At 53.8% G+C, this 27,999-nt stretch overlaps 1 protein-coding gene and 1 long non-coding RNA gene across 5 annotated transcripts; one reads left to right on the top strand and one right to left on the bottom strand.

Annotated features, from left to right (window-relative positions):
- Nucleotides 1-1,454: 1,454 nt before the first annotated feature.
- Nucleotides 1,455-10,437, bottom strand: PPP1R26 (protein phosphatase 1 regulatory subunit 26). 3 transcript variants are annotated; one of them, XM_087418816.1, is made up of 3 exons: nt 9,286-10,069; nt 8,076-8,220; nt 1,455-7,219 (listed from the first exon to the last, which is right to left on the bottom strand). In XM_087418816.1, the coding sequence occupies exon 3, from the start codon at nt 6,740-6,742 to the stop codon at nt 3,095-3,097; it is 3,648 nt and encodes a 1,215-aa protein (XP_087274942.1). In that variant the 5' UTR covers nt 6,743-7,219; nt 8,076-8,220; nt 9,286-10,069; the 3' UTR covers nt 1,455-3,094. The 3 variants fall into 3 exon arrangements, with proteins under 3 accessions (XP_087274942.1, XP_087274944.1, XP_087274943.1); XM_087418818.1 differs by lacking the exons at nt 8,076-8,220; nt 9,286-10,069 and adding an exon at nt 10,314-10,437; XM_087418817.1 differs by lacking the exon at nt 8,076-8,220.
- LOC147913168 (uncharacterized) lies at nt 10,330-27,999 on the top strand. 2 transcript variants are annotated; one of them, XR_015548908.1, is made up of 4 exons: nt 10,330-10,737; nt 12,101-13,860; nt 13,962-14,159; nt 27,704-27,999. It is a non-coding gene; the product is annotated as an uncharacterized LOC147913168 (long non-coding RNA). The 2 variants fall into 2 exon arrangements; XR_015548907.1 differs by having other exon boundaries at nt 10,371-10,737; nt 12,101-12,340.

Genomic DNA, 27,999 nt, shown 5'->3' on the forward strand with positions numbered 1-27,999 from the left:
ATAGAATGACTGCCCCATAGAAGACTCTCCTCTGTACGGAGACGTGGGTGGTGAACATGGAACACGAGCCACCAGGGCTTTTTCTCTCTTCCCACTCCCATTCCTATTCACCGGGGCTTCTGAAACATACCCCTTCTTCCCGGAAAGAGGGCAGTTCCCGCAGAGGCACGGTGACCCTGGGAGACCCTAGCCCAGGGCACTAGACATCTCAGAATCAGGCCTCTTCCCCTTCTTTGCATTAAATGGAATGACGCCTGGCCCCAGGCACACAGACCCCCCACCCTGGAAGAGGTAGGGGCTCTCTGGGTGGGACTTGTCTGTGGGGCTTACTAATTACAGCTGGCTTTAGTAACACACCGTCCATCCCAGACTCTCTTTCCACAAGTGGGCGCACACTTAGTGTGTCCCGCTGCAGCTCCCGGCATGCTGAGATCCGTGGCTGCAGCGTCAGGCGCGATCACCTCTGGGATCTGTGGGGGCTGCCCACATGCAGCGTCCTCACTCCTCCACAGCGCCCCCGTCTGCCCCCACTGCAGCCCCCTCCCCAGTCAGGTGCAGAGGAACCTCTGACCTGGGCCCCAGCACGCAGAGAGGACCCAGGGTGTGGGGCACGGGAGCAAAGGCTTTCACACCACGTGGCCTGTTGGCAATCCCAGGGATGGACCGGCGCGATCAGGTTTACGTCCCGTTTGTGAAAACAAGTCCTGTGTAAACGGAATCCCTTTTCAGCTGAGGCTTAGAGGCACCAGATTACTGCCGAAGGCAGGAAAAGAGGAGGTTCAGGTGCCCCAGGTTCAAGGGCTCCCAAAGAAGACTCTGCTCAGGTCTCCTGTTTTAACCCCCATCAGGAGGGCAGTTTGGTCAGTGTCTAAAGAAGCCACTCCCTGGGGACAACAGCGCCAGACCCCAAGGGCATCAGTACAGAGCGCTCAGTAGGAGGGCACCTGGGCGTTTCTGAGTCCACCCGACCCTCAAGACCCCACTGAAGACACACTACCTCTTTCTGGAAACTGAAAATGGACCAACATGTTCCACAGAAGAAGGTAGGTTCCTGGAGTGTTCTCCGTAGTAAGTGACTCATGTACCATGACCATCAGCCACCTGGCAACTGCCGTCACGTGCAGGCAGACGGAATCCCCAACGCATGTGTGAGGCCGGACCATGCTAGGCAGCACTGATGGAAGGCAGTGTGGGAGAGGCTGTCCTCTGCAGGGGTGGAGCAGCTCTGCCCGCACTGCCCGGGAACCACACGGAACGGGGCTCGGTGTCGGGGGGACAGGCAGAGACGAAGGTGTGAAGGGTCCCCGGCCTGGGGGAGATTGGGGCGGGCAGCAGGAGCGGAGAGGCGCTCAGGGCTAAACGCGCTGACGGCAGGCGGGACATGGCAGGTCCTGGACGCTGGGATCTCAGGTCAACGTCCTGCAAAGGCCACTCGGCAGAGGACAAACTCCATAAACCGTGCATGACAGTGCTTGATTTATTAGCATGAAAAGAACAGTTCTTATATACAAAACAAGCTGATTTTTGTTTTCGAGTGTTAAAAGCACTCCTTAAAAATTAAATAAAATTTAAAGCATGGATTACATGAATTATTTTTCCTGGAAGCACTTACGTGAACGAATATTCGACGACGGAGATATCAAACACACATCATGCAGCCACGGGATGGTCCCAGAGTCCACAGGGCCCCCAGCGCAGTGCCCAACCCAGCCGACGCTGCCCGTGGGTGCCGCCGCACATCTGCGTTTGGGTACCAAACTGAAATGCCACTAAAACCCAGGGGTGCACCATGTGTGGAAAATTCACTTGCACGTTAGAATACCAACTAAATTCAGCTGCAAAGAAACCTTGCTCCAGGTCCATGGCAGCTAAATCGGAACGGTGAGTCGTAAAACCGGACAACCGATGAAAGTGTGCTAGACAGTCACACGTAAACGTTGTGACCGGTCAGCGCCCAGCCCCCAAGATACAGCTGTCCCTGTTGTCTCTACAGCAGCCTCAGAGCAGAAGGCACAGGGTGCTATGCTTTTCCCTGTTCTGTGCTCACACCCCGAGGAGGGTGCTGGGAAAGGATGCGGGTCGGGTGGCCCTGCCTGCAAACAGGCCCAAGTGTGGGAAACGGTCCTTCTCGTCCTGCACGGGGAGGCAGGCCCTCAGACAGCCGGCCACAGCGTCTGCTTGGCCGCTGCAGCACGCCCCTGACTAGGCTCCGTCCCTGGAGGGTAGCGGGCTCTGCACGCCATCAGTGCTCAAGGGGCCTGGGCACCAAAACTCGTAAAGCCACTCTGCTCATTCGATTTTAGAACTGTGACTAAAAATGAGGAACAGCAGCTCCCACAGAAAAAGAGGTTTATTGAGCCGTTAGAATGATGTAGTGACTGAACAGGACTGGACATTAGACGATACGGGCTGCGGGTGTGGCCTGGAGTGACCTGCTGCTGGGACCTCCCTTGGGGTTTCTGCAGGCAGCAGGGAACGGCCAGTGTGCTCGCTGGCCATCGTGCTTTTCGACGTTTCCCAGTTGAAGGCTGTGACCGCAGTGTTCAGGAGACACACTCTGCCCTCTTGGGACCAGGGGGTCCTTTATATAAGAAGTGCGACCAGGAACTTCCCAGCAGAGACCCTGGGGGGCATTTTGGTGATTCTGGGGGGAGGGGGGCCGGGGGGCGTGTCAATTGCTGCCTTCCTCCTGCTGGAACCACAGGCACCACTGGACACTTCCACCAGCGCTCCACCCGGAGTCTCAGTCTCAGAATCACCTCAAACCGGTCAGAACCAGTGCTGCTAACCTAAGACTCGTACGGAGACCACGGGGAACTGCAGTTAGGAACGCCCTACAAAAACGAACAACTCTATTTTCCAAAAATATTTTTTACAGCACTTTAAATAATTTACAAAAAAAGCTACAAAAATCATATTACCAGGACACATCTGTTAAATAAAAACATCGTTTCGTGTTAGTGTACACATATACAGGGCTATGTATAGCGGCTTCCAGTTTGCTCTCCTGTGCTCACAGGCCTTGTCTGCACCCACACAGATACACGCACATGTATACGCTTTCCACCAACTCACTGAGAACCAGGAAGTGTACTCACAGCTTGAGGACTTTGCCCTGTGCCAGCGGGCCACTGCCCTCCTCCACGGAGGTGTCACTGAATTCACTGGCGTCACTGCCCAAGGCCTCCGGGTCTTCCTCCTCCCTGTCCGCCACCCTCCGTCTATACCGCAGGTCTAGAAGGTTCTCTTCTGGACCCGAGTTCCTCCTGTCCTGCAAACTGAGCCCCGCCTGGGACTTCCTACTCGGCCAGTATCCACCTTCCTTCTTCATGAGCAAGTGCGGGCCTCCAAACACCGGGCCGTGGCCGGCCTGGGTCTCCCGGAAGGCCGAGAAGGAGGGGCCCTGCAGAGGCAGACTCAGGGGGGCACTGAAGAGGCTGGCCGGCTTGCCCCCCCAGGAGACACTCTTTCCAAAGTGAAATAACTGCGTGGAGAGCAGCGGAGAGAAGCCTGCAAAGGGCAGGGCTTTCTTGGGGTCCACGGCGAGGCTGGGCGAGCTCTGGCCCTGCGGCCCCCCCTCCCTCTCGCTCCCGAGGCCCCCTTTCCACGCTGCCTCTCTGCCTTCCGGGCTCAGCGCCCATGTGCTCTGCAGCTGACTCTGGTGGGCGAAGTCACTCCACGGGAGGGCGAGGCTGGTGGGGGGTCCCCCTTCCCTCTTGGCTCCCAGGTTCCGAGTCAGTGAGCCCTGGCTCCGAGGGGTCCCGGGAAAAGCACCAGCAGGGCTCTCGGCCCAGGTGCCAGCTTCTGCCCCACTCGGCAGCTGCCCGAAAGCACTGTCCCCAGCGGCGGGCTCGGCTCCTCGAGGGCTCTGGTCTTTGTGAGCATAAGCGTTTCTCCTACCAGCTGGTGACCCTCTGGCTGATACAGTCCCACTGGCGTTCCTGGGCACTGCCAGCTCCCCTCTGGCCAGGGCTGCAGGGAGGCCGGCCTGCTCGGCGCGGGGGCTGCTCCTCCCGCCGGGGATGAAGGCTCTCCCGGCGCCCCGCAGTCCCGCGGGCGGCTGGGAGGCCCCCCCGCCCCTCTGGCTCCGCGTGCATATGCCGGGCTGCAGGGCCAGGGCAGGTGGCGGCCCCTTTCGGCACAGCGGCTCTGGCCCGGGCCCGTTCCCCGTCCCCAGAGCCATGGGGTCCCCTCCTGGAATTTCTGACCCGCTCACGGCCTCCTTGGCCTTTTCTGCCAAAAACTTCCGAATCTCCAGTTCGATGCTGTCGTCGCTGTCCACGGAACTGCTGTCGTCCGAGAGGGAACCGGGGCTGGGGGCTGAGCCTTGAAATTCCCGGGCTTCCGTTCCCCTGGAGAACAAAGTCCCTTCCGAGGCCCTTCTCCTTAACCAGAGGGCTGGGGGCACCTCCCTGGGCCCGGCGCCGTCTGCCTTTGTTCCCTCTGTTTCTCTGCAGAAGACGCTCACGGGTTTTCTCCCCGGGTTCTCCCTGCCATCTTTTCTGGGCTTTGAGAGGCAGCTTTTCAACAAGTGCGGGCTCTTGTCTTTCCAGTCTTTCTGGAAGCAGCCCAGTTTACCCAAGAACTGCGTCTCGGTGGTGCTGAACCTGACCCTCTTCTTGCACGCAGCTCGGGGCTCCTTACTCCGCCTTCTGAGGTTTCGCTTGGACCGTAACAGGTCCTTAATGGCGGTGTCCAGGTCCTCGTCGCTGTCCAGCGAGCTGCTCTTGTCGTCGGAGCTCTCCTTCTCGTCTCCGCGCCTCGCCTCAGCTGCCTTCCCGTGGCCTGGCGACGCGCCGCCTCTCGCATCCGGGGCCACGAGCTCGTCACCCAGCTCGACAGTCCTGCAGGGCAGAGGCTGGCCCCTGCTCTCGCCTTCCCTTCCAGGGGCCTCGCTGCCTTTTTCCTGGCCGGGCTGTGTTTTCCGCTGGCTGTGCTCAGCGTCCTGGGCGCCCTCCTTCGCCGTCTCCCTCATTTTCTTGGGCGCGCACGGCCGCGCAGCGCTGCTGCCCCCTCTGCGTTTTCTTCTGCAGCCCAGCGATAAGTCCAGCGTTTTAGAGACAGAAGCCTTGAGGCCACCAGCCTGGCCGTGGGGGCCAGGCGACGGCAGTGGGCACTGTGCGGACTGCGGGCAGGTTTCCGTTCTGGCCGGCAGACTCCCCGACTGAGCCTTCAGAGCCAGAAACGTCCGGATTTCCTGCTCTATGCTGTCATCACTGTCCACGGAGCTGCTGTCGCCGTCGGAGTGGGAAGGCACGTTCAGGGGATGGAAGAACGGGCTGGCGGACAGGGGTCTGTCACTGCCCTCCTCGGGGGCCGGCAGGATCGTTTTGGAAATGTCCAGGATGGCTTCAGCGCACATCAGCTCGGCAGACGTGTCTGCCCGGCACGAAGACCGGTCCGCAGACTCGCTTTTGGCAGCTGTGTTTACTGGGGGTGCAGCTTTGGTTTCCTTCAGTGGCTTGGAGGGATGGTCAGGGTTAAGGCCACCTGGGCTGAGGTCCATGGCCTTTGTGGCCGCCGGCCTCTTCTTGCTCGGTGTTCTCCTGTGGGTTTCAGGCAAGGCACTTTTCATGGAGGGGCTTGTGCTGTGTGCAGGGGGGTCAGGCCCCTTCTCCTCTCCAGGCGGGGTTTTCCGCAGCGGGTCCCCACTTGCCTCCTTTCTCTTCTCCAGCTGGTACAGCTGGATGGCCTCCTCGATGCCGTCGTCGCTGCTGGAGTCGGACGCCTCACGCACCAGGGCTGCGCTCCTGACTCGCCTTCCCCCCCTCCTGAGGCCGACGCTCCTCTTGGCCCCTTTACTCTGGACTGCTTCTGCAGGGCGGCAGGCGGCGGCGGGCTTGGGGGCTGCTGGCTTTGTGCCGCCCAAGCCCTCCGGCTCAGTGGTGACCTGAGACCTGAGGCCCCTGGGCTGTGCGCTCACCTTTGTTAACCTGGGAGGTTTCCGGAAGACAAACTCCTTACAAGCTCCCGTCAGATCCTGCTGATGATGTGGCTCTTTGCTGGATCTGAATGACAATTTCGCCAAATTGCCGTTGGGGTCTGTTTTTTTATCTGCAGGAACATCGCATTTTTGGGTCTCGTGTTGTCTTTTCTCACTCAGAAACTGTTCTATTTCTGCCCGGATACTCTGTTCGAAGGAGTCGTCGCTGCTCACACTAACCGGGGAGGCGGAGCCCTGGTCCTCGCTGGTTCCCCCGTGGCTGCCAGGGACACCTCCGGAGCCCGGTGCAGGTTTTAGGGGACACAGGGGAGTCGGGGCGCTGCTCTGAGGCTCTGGTCTGCACCGACTGTCCCCATCTGTGGCTCCGGGTGGCTGGGCGGCCCCGCTCTTGGCCCTTAGGTACTCCTGGATGGCTTCTTCAATGTCTCGGTCCACGGAATCATCACTATCTGAATCCAGCACCAAGGGGCCAAAGTCTGTGGCTCCCTTCTCCCCCTTGGAGTCAAAATCAGCAGCAAGTCCACAGGCTGCAAATGTGGGGCTGGCGGCCAGCCTGGTGTCGCGGCCTCTCTCTGCCCTCTGGCTTCTCTGCAGGGCGTGCTCATCGCTCATGCCCAGAGCAGCCTCGTCGCTCTGCAGCGTGCTGATGAGCATCTGCACCTTGGCGCTCACCGAAGCTCTCGCCACACCCTCTTTCGGCTCTGAGAAGCACCCGGGGAACCTAAAGCCCCCCGGCGGGCCAAAGGCCTCCCATTGCGACTGGAGAGCCACCACAGGAGGGGCGTTCATGAGAAACATTCTAGCCGCCGGGGAGGGCCGTGCAGAGGCAAGTCTATTTTCCTGCCCCTTTCACATCCTGGGAGGAGAGCTAGCACACTGGTGCGATGTCACCGTCAGCGGCGCATGCGGCCCCGGAGAAACAGCAGGCCTCTTAGAGTCCGGCTAGCTGGGGGCCCTTGGGCCGGTTACCCATGCTTCTTGGCCTCAGTGTTCTCAGCTGCCACGAAGATTCAATAAGAAAATGCTTCTGAGCCACCTTGCAGCATGCTCACGTAGAAGCACACACAAATGTCACTTCCCTGCCCCTCTTCTTACCCTGGGCCTCCATCTTCTCTCTAAGAGAATAGGGGTTTTATTGACCCCAAAAGGTCCTCAAGAGAGGCCAATGAAATAAAGTCTGCAAATGCTTCTTTGTGGGTTAAAAAGAAATGATTACCATGAATCCAGGCCTGGTGACACTTTTCGGGCTGGTTCATTCTTGACGTGAACAAGCTCCTGAAATAAAGTTACATGATGTGAGCAATTCAAAAATTATTTCCCCAAACATCTTTAAAGAGTCAGTTACACTAAAGCCTTTTGATTGAAAAACATCACGTGTGTATTTGCCACATGGTCTCATGGGACCATATCATTGTTTTTAGCTAATTACCCTAAAAGTTGCCCCAAACACAGTCATGCGCCCTTTTTCATCCTGTGTGGTTACTCCACAGTTTCCGTATCTCAGACCAAATGTGGCTGCGTCAGCAGAGCCACTGGGCCTGTCCTGGGAACACTCTCAACACCTGCTCGCAAACAGCCTCCACACTAAAGGTCTGGGGACCACCGCTGCAGAGAGGACTATGACGCATACTGCAGTCAATCAGAAAAATACAATACATCACATAACTTAATTCTTAACATGTTTCTCGGGCCCCCCGGCCGCCCCCAAATTGGAATTGCAAAGCAGCTGAGATGCAAGAGGAGAGCCCTGTGCCATTGATGGAGACAGGGAAATTGAGTTCCACCCCCAAAATGGGGCCAGGCAAGGCCGTCACCATGCTTGGAACCTCAGTGGGTGGGCTGGAAATACACTGGCCTGTGTATTTGCTTTGCTTCCAACTCAGATCCTTCTCTACCAGGAGCTTCCCGTCTTAACCCGGAGCTTCCTTCCTGACAAGCACGTAATCTTGCATTTACACACCAGAGTTCTTTCCAAGAAAGCACGGCCTGGCCACCTAGGCACAGGCATGCCCAAACAGGTGCGGCCAGCTATTAACCAGAGGGCGCGATAAAGTCAGAAGCAAGTCATTGGCTGTTAGTGATTTGTGCTCAAAAAGTGAAACTAAAATGTCAAAGACTTTATTGCAATTACTTGAAATTCTCTTCCAGTCCAGTTTCAGTGTGATGACTCAGCAATCAATGTTTGCAAAACGTTTCAGAGTTTAGGTCTTCATCGCTCCACTTATACTCCGTAGCATCCTTTGCCCACTTTTTAAGTAGACTTTTGACTGCCAGGACTAAAGAGAATCAGAGACACCTAATTCAGAGGCTGAAGCTACAGCTAGTCAATCTTTTTTGGGAAAGAAACAGCATCAATTTAAGGGCTCACAATGAAATTTTGTAAGAACTTACCCTGAGACCAAATACCATTAATCACAGCTAATTTACAACTATCCTGGGCCACAGCTCTGATACGGCAGGATTGGGCTGGGGGGAGAATGTGAGGCTATTTACCAGTCCTCAGAGTCTGGCATCCTACTACAGCTCATAATCTCCCCCATAAAACCACCCTTCAGGGAGATGCCCCCACTGTGGCAGAGCAAGGGGGACCGACAAAGGTGGTGGGGGCTCCTTCACTGGAGAGGGGGCCGTGCCCACGCTGCCGTGGTCATTATTCAAGCTGCTTTGGCAAAATTACAGAGATTACGAGATGTTTGCATTGGCCTTGGGCTGTGGAGAGTCTAAATCACGACTATGAACTTCCTAAACAGCAAAACTATCTTAAAAAATGGGCCCAGGGATAAACCCAAAGGCACTGGGTGGCAGTGATTCCTCCACTAGGTAGCAGAGCTGGGGGAAGGGAAACACTGAACTCCACTAACCGTGTTCACTGCTTTGCAATGATGGTAAACCGAGCTTGGACTCCTAGCGAACGGTATTCTGAACTGTCAAATTACCTAGTGTCAGAACGAGGTTACAAATTCAGAGGGCGTCTCCAGCGACAGCTTGTAGCTTTAAAACAATCAACTACATGAGATGAATCATTCTCGAAAACACCCCTAAACTGTACGTGGACTGAGCTGTGAGCTGCAGCCAGGGGCTCCTGCTTTGTCAAATTGTGCCCTGCGCCCCGAGAGCCCAAGACTCGGGTCTGGAGGGTGGCTGTGAGGACACCAACCCTGTACCAAAGCCACATGGTGCCAGAATTTAAAAAGCAGAGGACACCTGGACATCATCTCTGTCTAGACACCAAGCTCCAGGGAGGACAAAACCATATCATCTTAACAGCCTGGCTCCCTGCACAAAATGCCCCCCAATACATTCCTAGGCTCACCAAAAATCGGTTCAGCTCGTGTTCTTACCTCCCAGAACGGGGCTCTCCCCCAGGCTTAGGCAGGCCAGGGTCGGGGTACAAGGGAGAAGCAGCCCGGCCCTCCGGGCAGCGGTAGGGCCCTCTCGGGCCAACCTGAAGCGGGCGTGGGCTAGATTTCCGTCTGTCGCAGCGACGTCTCCCCCAGGCAAAGCTGCAGTGCCACTGCGTGTGCCTGGGGGACTGGAGGCAAGGCGAGCCCCTCGCAGCTGACCTTGTCCTGACCTTTCACCCCTGAGCACAGGCTGCTCCCTGCCCGGGGGCGCTCACCCCCAGCGCTGCCCTGCCAGGGACTTGTCCTCAGCCAGGTAACCGCGAGCACCTCCCGCAGGGAAGGGGTCCGGTCTCCACGCAGGTCTGCGCCCCGGGGGTTACTTTTCTGGGGTCCGTGGGCTTCGGGGCTGCGGCCGGCCGGGAGCTCCGCGACCCTCCCGGAAGCTGCGCCGGGGCAGGGCGTGCACCGCCTTCCCGCGGGGGCCCGGGCCCTCGGCGGCGCTCGGAGGGCGGTGAGCCGGGGGCCAGGCCGGAAGGCGCCGCGCCGGGCCCTCACCTGCGCCTCACCTGGGCCCGGCCCCCGCGCCCGGCGCCCCGCCGCCTTCGAGGAACGCGGGGCGCGGAGGGCCAGTGGAGGCGGGGGCTGCCTGCGGGGCCGCGACCCCCGCCCGGCCAGGTAGCAGCCTGCCCCGCCCCCCGCGCGGCGCCCCTTCCCCGGGAGCCGGGCGCCCGGCGCGGCCTGCGCCCCTCCGCTCCGGCCCCGCCCGCTCCCCGCGGCCCGGGCGCGCTGGCCCGGCGCCGGTCCCGGTCCCGGTCCGCCCCGCCTGGCGTCCCGGGGGAGGGGGCGGCGAGGTCCCGGCGCGCCCCGCCCCTCGGGCCCGGGCGGAGAGGAGTGGTGGCCCGCCCGCCTCCTCCCCGCCTCCCCGCCGCCGCCCCTCGTCCCCGGCCCCCGGCGCCGCGGGGCGCGCGGGAGGGCGGGGCGCGCGGGGCGGGGCGACCCCCCAGGCGCCCCCTCCCCGGACCTACCGGCGGCGGCGGGAGGCGGCGGCCGCGCTCCGGAAGCCGTGCCCGGTGGCTGGGCATCATGGGAATGGCACGGCCGAGTTCCGGGGGAGGCGCGCGGCCCGGCCGGACCCCCGCCCGGCGAGTGCGCGCCCACCTGCCGGCCGCGCTGCGGAGGAGCCGCGGGCGCCGTGCGCCTCCCCCGCGGCCCCGCGGCCCCGCGTCCCGCCCTGCTCCCGGAGGCGGCGCCAGCCCTCGGGGACGCCCCCGCCCCTCCCCGGACTCGGACGGGGACCCCAGAAACGCTCCCGCCGCAGTCGCTGAATTAATCGTTGGCGTGATGTCTGACCCGCGCCCACCTCCTGCTAGAGGCGGGGACCCTCGGGTCCTGCTGACCGCCCTGGCCCCGGGGCCTCGAACTGTGCCGGGCGCAGAGGGCGCGCGCTGAGTAAGTGTTGGAAGTTGGGCGAACGCCGCCCTGCCTGCAGGATCCCAGAGGTGGGAGTACAGAGCTGGGAGGGTGTGGGCCGTAGGAAAGCCACTGATGGCCTGCTTCGTGACTGCTGTTGTTACTTCATTACAAGCTGCCGTGTTACTAGAAGCTCCTACGTGTCCACCGTGCACTGTGTGCCCGGCACCGCGTCCACAGCTCCTTTTTCCCCCGGGCTAGCGGAGGTGAAGTTCCTTGCCTTAAGTCTGCACAGAGCTCGAGGTTGAGCTGGCCTGGCAGCCCTGGAAGCAGCCGGCCCCCTCTCCCCAGCCCCCACCCCCCAGATCCCGGAGCTGCCTGCTCCAGGGCCAGCGTTCTCTCCAGGAAAGCTGCCCAGGCCTCCAGCTGCCTTTGCCTTTGGATTTGCCAAATGCTTCTCTGTGTCTGTGCTCACTGCCTCACCCCGGACTTAGAGATAAACAACCTGAGGCTGAGGATGGATAAGTTACCTGCCCAGGGTCATGCCTCAGGGAAGCAAGGCAGGCAGGATTCTGGCCTCAAGTTTAATGGGAGCCCAGAACTTCAGAGCAGCAAGGACCTGGGAGAGCATCCCTCAGTCGTCCAGGAAGTAGTCAGTGAGCACCGGAGAGCGTGCGGCTCTGGGTAGGGTGGGGTGGAGGCTGGGGGGAATCAGATGACTGGTCCATTTGCACACCTGGGTCTAACGGGAAGAAACAGATGAAGACCCGGCCCTCCTGTCCCAGAAGTCTGGCCTGTTTTGGGAAGGTCAGGTAGGGAGTACTGTTTTCTGGGAGCCTGCCCTGGGCTGCAAGTCAGCTTCTGTTTCTGGTCTGTTCAGTGACTGAGTGGCCTTGGATGTCTTTCCAGTTTTGTTTTTCAAATAGTCCAGAGGTCTTCACCTGCCCAAGCCCTGTGGCGTCCAGATGCTGTTCAGGATGCTAGGGCCTGTGGGGATGGAGCCCGGCTGGTGGAAGGGGCGGACCGCAAGTGAGACACAGATGCCTTCTGTCTGTCCTTGCTGGCCTCCTGAGCCCGACCTGGACGTTTCTGGGGCTGAACTGGGCCTCGTTTCTTGTCTAGAAAGTGCCAGGGGTTTGATAGGATCAGAAACCAGAGACTTTTTCCTACAGGGAATGAGAAGGGTGATATTTCTAGTCTTACCAGTCTGGGGAATTTTGGGGCCAAGTGTCAAGAAACTCATTAAACTGTTGTTTTAATGCTTCAGTGAATTGTTTTAATAAGCAGTATTTTTTCATTATAAGAGTAATACTTGTTCACTACTAACAGTTTGGGAAAATGGGTCTAATTAATAACCACCCAGAGATATGGACAATTAATATTTTGGCATTTTTTTTCACAGTTTTTAAATAGTGCTGTGACGAACATCTTTGATGATATGGGCTTGGAAGCCGTCTGAGTATTTCCTCAGGGAAGATTCCTAGAAGAGACACTGATGGGCCAAAGGCTCTGATGCGTTTTGCCAAAATGCCCTCCAGAAACGCCCGTGTGAGTGCTATCCGCCCACTGGCTGGCGAGCAGCCGTTCTGCTCTCCTGCCAGCCCTGGGTCCTGTCATTCCGTGTCATCTCTGGCAATCTCAGGTGAAACAGGCCTTTCATCACTTTGATTTCCATTCCTTTGACTGCTGGGGATGTTGAACATCTTTTCATTTTATTATTGGCCGTTTGGAAAACTGCCTGTACCTGTTCTTTGCCCATATTTTATTTTTCTGTTGGGGTGTGTGTCTTTTTCTTATTCTAGAGCTTTTGGTATTAAGGGTTTTAGCCCACTGCTACTCTAGACTCATGGGCATCGCATTTATTTTTCAGTTTGTCATTTTTTTCTTTTTTAACTTTGGATTTAGCTTTTTGTTTGCAATGCCCAGGTTTTAAATTGGTATGTAGCCAAATCTGTCAAGTTTCCTTTTATGGTTTCTGGCTTTGGGGTAAGGCCTGGGGTAGCTCTCACCACGCTGTGATTTTATAAGCGTTCACCAATTTAAGGGCTAAATTTCAAAATAAGAGAACAATTTCAGACAGAGGGGCGAGAGTGAAGGCTTTCTGGGAAATCAGATCCCAGAGTGTGTGACGGGGAATCAACAGTTTCTCGAAAGGGAGAGCACTTTCTTCTCTCCTTTTTGAAGCCACTGATCTTTGGATATATCTCTCTGTGTGTGTTTCTCCATATATCTATATATATATTTTTTTAACTTTTAGGGGCCTCACCTGCGCCCTGTGAGGTCTTCATCGGAGGAATAAGAAGAAGTGTCTGTTTTTTTTTGTGTGTGTGAGGAAGATTAGCCCTGAGCTAACATCTGCCAATCCTCCTCTTTTTGCTGAGGAAGACCAGCCCTTGGCTAACATTCGTGCCCATCTTCCTCTACTTTGTATGGGACGTTGCCACAGCATGGCTGGATAATCGGTGTGTAGGTCCAGGCCTGGGATGCGAACCTGCGAATTCTGGGCGGCCGAAGCAGAGCGCTTGAACTTAACCGCTACGCCACCGGGCTGGCCCGAGGCGTCTATTTTTATCAGAACTCTCTTGTTGTGAGAGGTCCCGGCTTTGGCATCGGGGACTCAAGTTTCCCTCTAATCAGGCTCCTCACTGTGCAGGTTTGGGGTCTCCTGGCGTCAGCTCGCAGGCTGCCTTCCCACTGTTGTTGCAGTAGACGCATCTGCCATCTGGAAGTGGGGCCGCCTGCTCTCCTCCGAGGGAGCAGGGATCCCCGGCATCTCTCTGCTCAGCCCAGGGCTGAGGCTTCTAGAGTGACAGTCAGTACCTCTGCTGTCCCGAAGGTGGGCGAGTGGTGGGGTCAGGGATGAGAGCAGTGGGCATCGGACGTGAGGGCCTGTGGTCAGGCTCTGGGGCCCTGTGCCGGTCACTGCACCCCTCTGGCCCTCCATTTGCCATTCTGTCAAGGGAGCAGAGAATCTGTAGGGACCTTCTCGATGTTCCTCTCCATACAGGAGTAGAGGCACCTCCAGGGGGCCGGCCGGGGCGCCTCGTGAGACCTCGTGAGTGGGTGCTCGTTGGAGAAGCTAGAAGGCCCTATGTTTGTATCTGAAGAGTGACACTCTTCTAATTAAAGAGACCCCATGAAAGAAGGCACCTTTCCCCACACGTGAGGACATGTGACAGTCCCGGGAGGACGTGGGGGACGCAGCCTCCCTGCGTTGGCGGGAGGATAACCGAATGCCTCCCTGGTGTGTCTGTGAACTGTAGGATACGCCGACCCCACTTTGAGGACTCTCTCCTGAGGTCACGCTACAGGCGCATCTCTGCAAAGACTGTTCCTCACTTATCAAAGCAGAAAACCCTGAACGGCCGACAGGAGGGCGACAGGAAACAAAGGATGCGGCACTGTCACCCATGAGCCTCTGTTGGAAGGAGTGAGGTCGGTCCGTGTGTCCACGGGAGCAGGTCAGTGTGACGCCTCATCCTGGTGGCCTTCACAGGCGGGTAGCGGGGGTGTCAGGTGACCCGCTGCCTGGCCGAGTGGATGCACTGTCTCATTTTTCTCGCCAGGGCGTGTGAGCAACCGTTAGCCTCGAGCTTTCCTCCGGGAAGTGGCCTGGGGTGAGGGGCCGGCAAGGAGACAGTTGTTGTTCCTGCTGACTCCTTTTACACTGTTTCAGCTTTTTACATCATGAGCATTGCTTTCATATATAAAGAAATTAACTCATATAAAATATTTAATGGCAATGTGTGAGTGTTCATGTGTGCAAGTGCAGTCATGGCCACACTCTCCCCAGAGCCAGGTCCAAGTGACTCTGCCGACTCGATTCGATCTTTGCGAATTTTATTTTTGCGAAACAATCTTAAAAATCTTTTACCTCAGCAGCGACTTTTTTTTTTCGCCTTTATTTTTTATTTATTTTTTTATTGATGTTTTAATAGTTTTTAACATTGTGAAATTTCGGGTTGTACATTTTTGTTTGTCCATCACCATATATATGTCTCCCTTCACCCCTTGTGCCCACCCCCCACCCCCATTGCCCTTGGTAACCACAGTCCAGTTTTCTCTGTCCATGTGTTGGTTTATATTCCACATATGAGTGAGATCATACAGTGTTTGTCTTTCTCCTTCTGGCTTATTTCACTTAACATAATACCTTCCAGGCCCATCCATGTTGTTGCAAATGGGACGATTTTGTCTTTTTTTATGGCTGAGTAGTATTCCATTGTATGTATATATCACATCTTCTTGATCCAATCGTCAGTCGAGGGACACTTAGGTTGCTTCCACTTCTTGGCTATGGTGAATAATGCTGCAATGAACGTAGGGGTGCATAAGCCTCTTTGGATTGTTGATTTCAGGTTCGTTGGATAGATTCCCAGTAGTGGGATGGCTGGGTCATAGGGCATCTCTATTTTTAATTCTGTGAGGAATCTCCATACCGTTTTCCATAGAGGCTGCACCAGTTTGCATTCCCACCAGCTGTGTATGAGGGTTCCTGTTTCTCCACATCCTCTCCAACACTTGTTGTTTTTTGTCTTGGTGATTATAGCCATTCTAACGGGCGTGAGGTGGTATCTTAGTGTTGTTTTGATTTGCATTTCGCTGATGATTAGTGATGTTGAACATCTTTTCATGTGCCTATTGGCCATCTGTATATCTTCTTTGGAGAAGTGTCTGTTCGTTTCCTCTGCCCAGTTTTTGATCGGGTTGTTTGTTTTTTTGTTGTTCAGTTGTGTGAGTTCTTTATATATTATGGAGATCAACCCCTTGTCAGATGTATGTTTTGCAAATATTCTCTCCCAGCTGGTGGGTTGTCTGTTCATCTTGATTCTGGTTTCATTTGTCTTGTAGAAGCTCTTTAATCTGATAAAGTCCCACTTGTTTATTTTTTCTTCAGTTTCCCTAGTCTGGGTAGGCATGTCATCTGAAAAGATTCCTTTATGACCAATGTCAAATAGTGTGTTGCCTATATTTTCTTCTATGAGTTTTATAGTTTCAGGTCTCACCTTCAGGTCTCTGATCCATTTTGAGTTAATTTTTGTGAATGGCGATAGCACATGGTCCACTTTCATTCTTTTGCATGTGGCTGTCCAGTTTTCCCAACACCATTTATCGAAGAGACTTTCCTTTCTCCATTGCATGTTCTTAGCACCTTTGTCGAAAATTAGCTGTCCGTATATGTGTGGTTTTATTTCTGGGCTTTCAATTCTGTTCCATTGATCCGTGTGTCTGTTTTTGTTCCAGTACCATGCTGTTTTGATTACTATTGCTGTGTAGGATGTTTTGAAGTCAGGGATTGTGATGCCTCCAGCTTTGATCTTTTTTCTCAGGATTGCTTTTGCTATTCGGGGTCTTTTGTTGCCCCATATAAATTTTGGTATTCTTTTTTCTATTTCCGTGAAGAATGTCATTGGGATTCTGATTGGGATTGCATTCAATCTGTAGATTGCTTTAGGTAATATAGACATTTTAACTATGTTTGTTCTTCCAATCCACGTGCATGGGATGTCTTTCCATTTCTTTATGTCATTATGGATTTCTTTCAATAATGTCTTGTAGTTCTCATTGTATAGGTCTTTCACCTCCTTGGTAAGATTTATTCCTAGGTATTTTATTCTTTTTGATGCAATTGTAAATGATATTATCTTTTTGAGCTCTTTTTCTGTTAGTTCATTATTAGCATACAGAAATGCAACTGATTTTTGTAGATTGATTTTGTACCTTGCAACTTTGCTGTAGTTGTTGATTGTTTCTAATAGTTTTCCAATGGATTCTTTAGGATTTTCTCTATATAAAATCATGTCATCTGCAAATAGTGAGAGTTTCACTTCTTCGTTACCTATTTGGATTCCTTTTATTCCTTTTTCTTGCCTAATTGCTCTGGCCAAAACCTCCAGTACTATGTCGAACAGGAGTGGTGAGAGTGGGCAGCCCTGCCTCATTCCTGTTCTCAGAGGAGTGGCTTTCAGTCTTTCCCCGTTGAGTATGATGTTGGCTGTGGGTTTGTCATAAATAGCCTTTATTATGTTGAGGAACTTTCCTTCTATACCCATCTTGTTGAGAGTTTTTATCATAAATGGATGTTGGATCTTGTCAAATGCCTTCTCTGCATCTATTGAGATGACCATGTGGTTTTTATTCCTCATTTTGTTGATATGGTGTATCACGTTGATTGATTTGCGGATGTTGAACCATCCCTGCGTCCCTGGTATAAATCCCACTTGACCATGGTGTATGATCTTTTTAATGTATTGCTGTATTCGGTTTGCCAATATTTTGTTGAGGATTTTTGCATCTATGTTCATCAGTGATATTGGCCTGTAATTTTCTTTCTTTGTATTGTCCTTGTCTGGCTTTGGTATCAGGGTGATGTTGGCCTCGTAGAATGTGTTGGGAAGTGTTCCATCTTCCTCTATTTTTGGAATAGTTTGAGAAGGATAGGTATTAAATCTTCTTTGAATGTTTGGTAAAATTCTCCAGAGAAGCCATCTGGTCCTGGACTTTTATTTTTTGGGAGGTTTTTGATTACTGTTTCAATCTCTTTACTTGTGATTGGTCTATTCAGATTCTCCATTTCTTCTTGGTTCAGTTTTGGGAGGTTGTATGAGTCTAAGAATTTATCCATTTCTTCCAGATTGTCCAAATTTGTTGGCATATAATTTCTCATAGTATTCTGTTATAATCCTCTGTATTTCCATGGTATCCATTGTAATTTCTCCTCTTTCATTTCTAATTTTATTTACTTGAGCCTTTTCTCTTTTTTTCTTAGTAAGCCTGGCTAAGGGTTTGTCGATTTTGTTTATCTTCTCAAAGAACCAACTCTTTGTTTCATTAATCCTTTCTACTGTATTTTTGGTCTCAATTTCGTTTATTTCTGCTCTGATTTTTATTATTTCTCTCCTTCTGCTGACTTTGGGCTTTGTTTGTTCTTCTTTTTTCTAGTTCTGTTAGGTGTAATTTAAGGTTGCTTATTTGGGCTTTTTCTTGTTTGTTAAGGTGGGCTGGTATCGCTATGAGTTTCCCTCTCAGGACCACTTTTGCTTCAGCAGCGACTTTTAATAGCTTTATTCAGTTTTGCTTCTTAAGTGTCAGGTTCTTAGAATCCTCCTGGCATGAATTTTACCCAGTCTATTAGTTACCGTTTCACACCCTAGTGTCTATTATGAGGTAGCACTCTAAGCTGGAGCAGAAAGTAAGCCTCTTGAGACGAGATTATTGAGGAGGGCCCAGTGAGCGTCATGCATGGAAAACAGGGACACGTCACCTCCGATTCAGTCAAGAAGGAGCGGGATATTTTCCACTTCAAGATTTGAGAGAAAAATGATTTTCTCTGATTCTTTGCAGAAAATAAATTAGACCAAGCCCCTTATTCTTGTTAAGCAATTTTGGGAAGTTGTGCCTGTCCTTGGAGAGCTTGGGGGGCCTGGGGGTGGCACTGAGAGGTGGCTGGGACTGGGGGCTCAGGGCCGGGATGGGGGCTCCCTCTTCAAAGGCAGGACAGACGTACGGAGAAAAGGCAAGAGTGACAGAGGCCAGCAGAGGTGGGACATCTTAGGCCCTGATGGGCTCTGGGACAGGAGCCCCACCTCAGGTCGGTCCCGCCCAGACTTGAGAAGGAGAAGGGTGTGCAGGGGGATTGCGAGGAGCACCGCGGGACGTGGGGCTGGGCAGAGGGGAGTTGGCTGCGCTGTGGATATGGTGGAGGCCTCAGCTGAGATGGCCCCTCAGGTTGTCCCAGTTGAGGGAAGTGGCTGGGCCTTTACACCCCTGCACAGAGGCCGCTGGACGTGGCTGCCCCTGGGAGGGAGGTGACCTCTGTCCAGGAGTGTCCTCTGAGCTGGGGTGCGGCCCTCAGGGGTCTTAGCTGTGGCCGGCGCAGGCTGCACTCCTGGCACGTCTGCCCTGAGGGGGGTCTGGGCAGCTGCCCGGTGTCCGCCACAGACCGTCCAGGACTTCAGTGCTTTGGAAGCAATGACTGGAATCTCGTGCTTCGGAAGCTCTGCCAGCAGCGCTCTCTCTCCATATTTCAGGCAAGGAGTTCTTCACCTTGTTAAATCTTTCTCAGAGATTCTCTCCCAACTACATTCAATGGAAGAGGCTGCTGAAAATGCGTCAGGAATTTGTAAGATTATAAGACTTAGATATAAAAATCTGAAATAGAATTTTAACCATCAGGATTAAGATGACGGCAAATGCGATGAAAGAAACACATTCTGGCAAAACTTGTCGCGAGGTCGCTTCTGCGCTCTTGGTAAATGAAATGTGGTGCAGAGCGAAAATAAGCAAGTTCACGCTCAAGTCTCAAAAAATTTCTCCAAATCCGTAAAAGTTATTCTATTTCGATTTCCCTTTGGCAGAAGAAAGAGGGCGTCTACTGCACATTCTCTGAGTTTTGGAACAGCAGTATAGGAAATTTTATATTTTTGTACAGAGATCTGCTTATATCCTGAATCACTTATTCTCCGTCTGAGATATGGTGGTGAAGAGCATCCTCAGAGCTTGATGACGGTTTCTGGTTTCCTTGTGTAGACGTGAGTTTGGTGCCGTTCGAGAAAAGAAGAGATTCGTGGAGATCCATGCCTTCCACTCACCTCAGGACCATCCAAGACTGAAAGGAGTTGAAAGATGCCCACAGGGGAGAGAGAAACCTATGCTCTTTGATTCCAGAAGGCGCCATCTCACTTTAAATTAAAGTAACCTTCAAAAATATCGCCCCCCGACCACACTTTTTGGTTCTGCCTCGGGAACGTTTCTGGTACGTGACCAGGAGGAACGTCCAGCTGCTTTCTTCGCGGTCACGTCATGAGCTTGTGGACAGAACAGACGAGGGGTCTGTGGGTCAAGGTGGAGATCCACTGGGCCCCTCAGAAAGGGAGGGGGGCCGCGTGGGGTGTGCGTGTGGGCGTAAGCTGCATCTCAGGCTGGGCTGCCTTTGCCGCGCTCGCTCACCCACAGGACCCGTCCTCCTTGATGGCAGGTCCAGAGGAGGGAGACCTTCCCTCCTCAGGAAGGCTCTGGGGGCCAAGCCCCAAGGCTGCGGAAACCGAGGGGGAGGAATGAACTGGGTGGGCACAGAGCCGGGGCAGTGGGGGTTCCCCCCCCCCGTTGGATCAGGAAGTCAGACCCAGCCTCTCCCTGGGAGTCTAGGCTTGTCACTTACTGTTGGAGTTTTCAGCTGACAGCGTTTCAGTCCCCGTGAGCGTGATGAGCGAGCGTGCTCGTACTTTAGACCTGGGTGGTGCAGTGTGGTCGTCCACACGCCTGACCACTGCCCCCCCTCCCCCCAAAGCCCAGGATGGAGGGAAGGACAGGAGAGCTGCCCCTGCCAGGCCCCCGCAGAGGTGGCATGTGCACGGGGAGAGCTGGTGGGGCACGGAGGTGAGAATGCTCAGAGATGAAACAACTGCCCAGCTGGCACCTTCTGCTCTGTTTACATAGCAGGATGAGCCCTCTTATAAAAAGCAGCCACTCAACTTTACACCCACGTTAGGAAACCACGGTCTCCGGTTACAGCGGAAGAGGCATTGCGCAATCTTACACCTGAAAGGCAAAACGAGCTTGACCGGAAAGAGAGATGCAAAACCTAGCCGAACTTCTTCTCTTAGAGTGGAAGCCGGAGAGACAGACGCTTTGACCTGGCCACGCAGCACCACCGAGTATACAGGTCACTAGCTGAGTGACCCGCTGTTTGGTTAAGCTGATGACTTGGGCGGAAGGGACCTTTCATTTCACTCTGTGTGGTTCGCTCACGTATGGAGACCCTAAGAGTGCTGTGTCTTCTTTCCAGCCTTGAAGACGTAAACACAGTAGAGACTTACGTGTCTTCAGTTTAGCTCAGCGTTAAAGGAAGATGTTCAGGGAGATGAGTTTTACTGCAGAAGGCAGGCTCAGAAGCAGATGATCTGGGTAGAGGAGGCAGCGACTGGTCGGCTCCGTGGGACCCCAAGGGCTGTTATTATCTGCAGTCTGTCACCAAGATAAAGAGGGACAGGAGTGTCATTCAGACTTGCTGGCTGAGGAGCCACTCCTGCTCCGAGAGCCTGGAACAGAACGTGCCGGCACAGTCTGAGGCCTCCAGGGCCGTGGGGGCCGCTGCCAGCGTCACTGTGACAAATGAGCCGCTCCTCCCTGTGTGGGCCCTGCTCTGACAGCCACCCTGAGTCCCCCGCCTGCTGGAGGAGAAGCAAGTCCGCTTAAAACCTCAGCGGAGAAACCCAGGGCGTTGAGAGGAGACACCAAGAGAGAGTGAGTTTTACAATGGTGTCTGCTCTGTGGATCTTCCTAATATCTTGGGCTGATCTACTGGAAAACAACAAAGCTTTGCCTTGCCCTTAAGACCTAGAGAAGGAAGAGGTCTCCCTGTTGTGAGTCCCCTGGGTCTTCCCAAGACGCCCAGAGCTGGTCTTGATACGTGGGCTGCAGAGACAGTCAGTTCAGGCGTCCTCTGAAGGCTGCAGCCTTGAGCCTTTAGGGTTGTGAAAGGAAAGGAGCCAAGAAAAGAACATTTGTGATTGAAGAAAGAGAGTGCTGCTTCACGGACATTTTCTTGAAGAATCCAGAGCTGAGAAACAAGGTGGAGGAGAAGGTCCTCCTCAAGAAATGTCCAAGCAAGGACCCTGTCCCTCGGAGAAGGTACAAATGAGAAGACAGAGCTTCTTCTCGGGCTGCTCATCCCTGGGGGGTCGAGAGACCCTGGGCTCAAAGCACAGGCCGATGGCAGAGAGCGCATCATCAAAATGTCCTGCCCCAGAGCCAGGACTTGTAGCTTGTCTTGATAAAAATGGTAAAAATTTAGTAGCTATATTACAGTCTTGACCCTGATGGTGCCTTCTAGTTTTCTTATCACCGGTGTTGAGACTTAATTGAAGACCTCAAGTGGACAGAACGACATCGACCATCAACCCTGAGACCTTGGGCTGGGGGACAAGTTTAGAGTGTGTGACTCCCCTCTAGTTCTGGACCCGCTTTCCACGCTGGAGCCAGCGCTCAGAGGCTCCCCTTGTGGCCTCACTGCACAGAGCCGGAAGCTGCCTCCTGGGTCCTCTGCCTTGAGGGAGGGCACGTCGTCATCCTCTGTCCCTGGAGAGAGGCTGCAGACGCTCTCCTGCCAGAGAACCTGAGCTTCAATAAAGACAATCATTGCGACGGACTGAAACTCGTAAATAGGTTTTAATCCATGAGTTTGCTATCACATTTTTAAAAAACCCCAAATTGGTCACCTTTGGAGGATAACAGGAATCAATTCCTTCTCTTGAAGACAGGCAAGTGAAGAGGAAGGGCCCAGCATCTTTCCTGCCTTTTCCATGTGAACTGTGCTACCGGGTAGCCAAATAGTACATGAGGGAGTCTTTTTATCAAAGTATTCCGACTAATAAATGAAGAAGGAACGATAGATGTAGAATATCACCGTTTTGAACGCCTGGGGATCTCCTGAGTATGGGGAATGGCAGCTGCTGGGCCTACAGAAGGGGTGAGCAGACCTTCCATGCCCCTGACGAGGAACATGGCAGGCAGCCCCAAGGGCCGGCCGAGGGCATGGAGCCTGAGTGATGGAGCCCCTGGCCCCGGTTGCCACCCACGGGAAGCCCACTGGACGGGGCCTGGGAGCGGCAGGCGGAGGAGGTGCCAGCAGCACCCAGACCGTCGGGGTGGCAGGGTGTGGGGCTGGTCTTCACTGGGTCAGTTGTAAGGGAAGGTGGGGACGGATGAGGCCCTGGCGTGTTTCACCAGCATTCTCTCCCCCTCCCCCTGCCCCTGCTAGGGATGCTAGGAGTCTTCCCAGATCTTCCCCAGGAGCACCTGGTGGGGTTCTGGAGGGAAAGCCCTTGAACGTGTGGCCCCCCAGACTGGCCCCCACTCTTATTGCACGCTCAGCCTGCCGCGGTCCCTGCGTTCCCGTTGGAGCGTGCCTGCGGTTACCGCTGCAGAGGCTTCTCCCGGTGTCGGGTCTGGGCTGCGACTGTCTGAATTCCCCTCTCTCCAGATTTCGGGGCGGCAGTTTGCCCCGCAACCTCAGTTCTCCATTGGGACCAAGAACACTCGTTGGTTCTGTTTGTGCAGTGTTTCCTCGTTCTGAGGATGGGAGTGCCGGCCTCCCCGCCCTTGACACGTGAGAGCTGAGACCAGAAGTGTTTCCTCTGCCGCGCTGCGATGCACCTTCTGGATGGAGTCTCTGCACTTCTGTTTCCTCTCTTTCCATGTCCTTTCATCTACTTACTTGGGCTTGTTTGCTCCTCTTTGCCAGCTTTTTAAGAACGAATGGGGCTCTGAGCCCTGGGTGTGCCGCCCGGCCCCTCCTGTCCCTGACTGCTGCGGGAGGAGACGTCTGGAAAAGGAAGGCAGCCAGGAGTGTTTTCACACCCGCCGAGCTGAAGTATGGGGCTTCTGGTTTTTTAAGGGGGGTCTTAATACGGGGAAGGGCTTCACAGACCATGTGGGAAGCCCCTTCCCCTTACAAGGGGGGTCGGGCTGCACAGGTGTCCTAACTCAAGTCCACGCCTGCGACCGCAGGGCCCTTGATGTTCAGAATCTCGCTCAGCATCCACAAAGTTGCGGCTTATGTTTATAAAAGTCAAGTTTGCTAAGTTGGGAAATAATTGGGTTTCCTTTAAAAGCAGGAAAAGTAAAGAAGAAAAAGTGAAGAAGATCTGACATCTAAAGGGGCGAGATTCCCTTACCTGGACAATGCCCTTGTGCTGGCCCGAAGGCCCTTGCTGAGCAGTAGGGTCCCCGGCAGACAGGATTCTCCGCCGATCCCATCCGAGCCTCGCGTCAGCCCGGGATGTCCCTGCTCCCCGGGCAGTGGCTGCCACTGGGCCGACGTTGACCCTTATCTGGTCAGGTGGCTCCTTGGGTGTGATTTGTCCTGTTTTAGCTCCAATTACAGATGTCTGCGGTCTTGCTACAAAGTTCCTAAGTCATGACCAGTCTGTCCTCGGGGGCCCGGCTGGAGTCAGCGCAAACCGCCCATTTCTTTAGCGGCACTTAAGTGACCTCCAGGGTTGGGTTGAGATCATAGTTAGGTGTCTCTGGAGGAGACATCCAGCGGGGTGCGGCACCCCCTGCCGTCCACCGGGATGGGGAATGGAAACCTGCTGCTCCATGTGTGGCCAGGGGAGGGGCTCAGAGGGAACATTCTCCGCCTCTGCCGGGAGACCCCAGGGGAGCACGGCAGAGCCAGAGCACCCATCCAGAAAGCAGGTAAAAATAACTGGGCAGCCGTCATCTTTGGGGAAATCTGCAGAGGCTGGGAGTACATTAGGGGTTGCCCGGGGCTGGGCGGGGGCGGGGATTAGGGGTGATGGCTGCAGGGCGTGGGTTTCTCTGTGGTGATGAGAATGTTCCACAGTCCACTGCGGTGAATACACTGAAAGTCACTGATTTATACACGTTAAATGGGTGAATTGTGTGGTGTTTGAGTCATATCTCAGTAAAGCTGTTAAACAGGTAAACCCCTCGGGCTGGCGCTGGAGGGTGCCGCTGTGCCCCAGGCAGGACCCTATGTGCCGGGCCTCAGGGAGGCTGGGCAGGAAGACCCCCACAGGCCTTTCCCGGCGCTCGGAGAGGGAGCTGGGGTCCGAGGCTGTGCCAGTGCTCACTGAGGAGTGGAGATGGGGAGCTGCAGAAACGTGACTTCAGTGTCACCTCAGGTCCCCGTCAGTGGTTCTGTCCTGGGGGGAGCCTTCCCTGACCCACCAGCCTCGGCCTTGTTGGTGCTGTATGCATGGTTACCTGCCGCACCCCCTGAGTGGGGGCCCCGCCTGCAGGGTCGTCCTCAGAGCCTGGCACAGGCCCGACAGATACTAACAGAAAGTGTCAACGAACTCATGAAACGTGTACTTAGCACCTTCTGTGTGCCAGACCTTGGGGATGCAAGTCCAGCCCTGCTCTCCAAGGACCGCAGTGTGAGTGAGGAATCCGTGTGGTGAGAATCGGCCACTGAGTGTGAGGTAAATGCTCCGATGAGGTGAGGCTGGAGGAGCTCGGAGCAAGGCACATCCAGGTTTTGATCAGAATGCAGTGAGGAGCCACGGGAGGGCTTTGAGCAGCAGAGGGACAGGATCAGAGTTCCTCTCCCCTCCTGGGCTGCTGAATTGGGCAAGGTGGCCAGGTACAGGTGTGCAGATTGCTCACTGCACAAAGGAAGGCCAAGTCACAAGAAGGTCCTATAGGAGCACATGGTGGCCCTGTGGGAGGAAGGATTGAGAGGAACAGGCCAGTGGAGAGGATGGACCCTAATCAGATATTGGCCGAGTGGGGAGTTTCCCGGAGGGAAAGTGCAGATGAGAGAGGAGCACCCCATGGTGGCCCGTGAGGGAGGGGATGGGGTTAACAAGGAATAAATAAATACAGTCTGAGGGAGAAATCATGTGCTGTGTGCTGAGGGGAAAAGGGCTAGGAAGAAAAACAGGGCAAGGCCAGGGAGTCAAGACGGGATGGATGGGGGCCTTGCTCAGGGAAGTCGTCTCTGGGAGGGTGACATCAGAGCGGAGACCAGGATGATGTCTGGGTATGAGACGCCCAATGGGTGGGGAGGGGCTTCCCTGCAGGTCACGGGGGCGGGAATGTGCTTGGTGGCTCTGGGACACGGAAAGGAGGCCAGGTGACTGGGATGTAAGGAGCAAGGAGGACGCTGGAGGCGGGAGAGATGGCCAGGCCCACATTGGTGGGTCTTGATTTTTTTTTTTTTTTTTTGGTGAGGAAGATTGGCCCTAAGCTAACGTGTGCCCATCTTCCTCTACTTTATATGGGATGATGCCACAGCATGGCTTGACGAGCAGTGTGTTGCTCTGTGCCCAGGATCTGAACCCTCAAAACCCTGGGCCGCCTAAGCGGAGCATGCAAACTTAACCACTACGCCACCGGGCCGGCCCCTTGATATTTTTCTAAGAGCCCTGAGTTGCTGTTGGAGGGTTTTATTTTAGTAAACCTTTTATTTTAAAATAATTTCAGGTATATAGAAAAGTTGCAAAAATAGTACAAACACTGCCCTTTATATCCTTAACCCAGACTTCCCCAATGTTAACGTTTTACCACATCTGTCTTTCTTGTTCTCATTTTCTCTCATTTTTTTCATGAAACAGTTGAGAGTAAGTTGCAGACGTGATGCCCATTACCTCTAAATAATTTTGTGTACGTTTCCTAAAAACAAGGACATTGTCCTACATAAGCACAGTGTGATGATAAACATTAGGAAATTAATTTTGACACACTGCTGTTATCTGCTCTGCACGCCTGATTCAAGTTGCTGACACCGTGATGACGCAGTGATGTCCTTTATAGCGAAAGGAAACCTCTCCTCTGGCCCAGGACCCACTCAGATCGCAGGCAGCTTGAATTCCGTGCCCCTTTGGCTACTTTGAGTCAGTTCAGTTCCTCAGTCTGTCTTTGTCCTCATGACCTTGATGTTGTTAAAAAGAAACAACAGGGGGCCAGCCATGTGGCGTAATGGTTGAGTTCCTGTGCTCTGCTTTGGTGGCCTGGGGTTCGCAGGTTCGGATCCCAGGCGTAGACCTACACACCGCTCATCAAGCCATGCTGTGGCGGCGTCCCACGTACAAGATAGAAGAAGGTGGGCACAGATGTTAGCTCAGCGACAATCTTCTTGACCAAAAAAAAGAGGAACTCCAGGCCCGCAATGGAGTCGCTTATGCTAAGCCCCACCAAGACTTCATACCGAACCTAACTGCAGTTTCAGTCTGTCCCGGGAGTGGGATATTAAACCAAGCAGTCTGGAATTTCCTGATCAACACTAGTGAGGTAATCTGCCTGATAAACCCTCTGCCTTCCCCTGAAAGAAGGTGACCTTGCCTGGAATAAGCCACTCTTCTGCTTTCTAGAACTTTCCATTTTCTACAGCTCCTTGGAGCTCTTTTCTGCTTGCTGGGCGAGGGGGAGGGGTTGGTGTGCTGCCCATTCATGAATTGCTAAGTAAAGCCAATTAGATCTTTAAATTTACTTGGTTGAATTTTTGCTCTTTGACAACGTTTTTGAAGGGTTCAGGCCAGTTATTTTGTAGCATGCCCTTGATTTTTTTTTTAGGAAGATTGGCCCTGAGCTAACATCTGTTGCCAATCTTCCTCCCCTTTTTTTTTTTCCCTTTTTTTCTCCCCAAAGCCCCAGTAGATAGTTGTATGGCATAGTTGTACATCCTACTAGTTGCTGTATGTGGGACGCGGCCTCAGCATGGCTTGATGAGCGGTGTGTAGGTCCGCACCAGGATCTGAACCTGCGAACCCTGGGCCGCCAAAGTGGAGCCCGCGAAGTTAACCACTACGCCACTGGGCCGGCCCCCTGATGTTTTTTCTTTTGATGCTTCCTTGTGGGTAGATTGAGGCTGTGCACGTTTGCCAGGAGCTCACAGAAGTGAGCTTGTGTCCTTCTCCGTGCTTTAGATCAGGAGCACAGATGTTTGTTTGTCCCATTCCTGGTAGTGGGGATACTGACCGCTTGATGAAGGTGGATTCTCCACTGTGAGGTTATCGATTTTAATGAGTGAGTAGCTTGAGGGGGGATACTTTGGGACTGTGTAAATATCCTGTTTCTCATCATACTTTTGCCCATGAGTATTAGCATCCATCGATGACTGTTGCCAGAAAAAAATATTACCACGATGGTTGCCAAATGGTGTTTTTTCCAATTCCGTCCTCTGTCTTTATCAGTTGGCATTCTACGTAAGAAAGACTTTCCCTTCTCCCGTTTATGTGTGCATGCATGTGTGTATATAAGTATGGACTCCTGGGCCATGATTTGATTTTATCTGTTATAACTAGTTACTATTTTTTTGTTGTTGTTCAAATTGTTCCAGATTTGGCCAGAGAGATTTTGGAGAGTGTTGGGAAAGGAAGGTGGCCCCAATTAGACTTTCACAGGATCTCTGCAAACCGCAGTGAGATAGTGCTACACGTACTGGTGTCACCGACTAGGGGCCTTGAGAAACCCGAAGGTGGGTTTGGAAGCAATTACCTGCTTTTCCAGGTTGTTTCTTTTCCTTTTGTGTGTTAAGGAGATGTAACCACCAGGCATCCTGAAACCCACCACGCGAGGCACTCAAGGGAGATGTAACCACCAGCCATCCTAAAACTGATCAAGGCTCACCACAGGAGCTAGGCCCATGACCTTAGCCTTATCTTTAACGCAAAGATCTCTCCAGGAGGAGCTTAGGCCTCCTTATGTGGAAGCATGTTCTCCAACTGCGCCTGTGCAAGCGAATACCCGCCTCTCCCTTTTGAACATTCGTTCCCCAACCAAATAAAAGTTCCTGCTTCCCTCTGTTCGGGGACGCCATGACTTTGGAAATGA

Source organism: Ceratotherium simum, chromosome 29 (assembly GCF_057802395.1).
Source record: "Ceratotherium simum simum isolate JZ-2026a chromosome 29, ASM5780239v1, whole genome shotgun sequence".
NCBI lineage: Eukaryota > Metazoa > Chordata > Mammalia > Perissodactyla > Rhinocerotidae > Ceratotherium > Ceratotherium simum.

Bases quoted from the DNA above. Each gene is read 5' to 3' on its own strand.
- PPP1R26 (XM_087418818.1), bottom strand. From the start codon at position 6,742: ATGTTTCTCATGAACGCCCCTCCTGTGGTGGCTCTCCAGTCGCAATGG.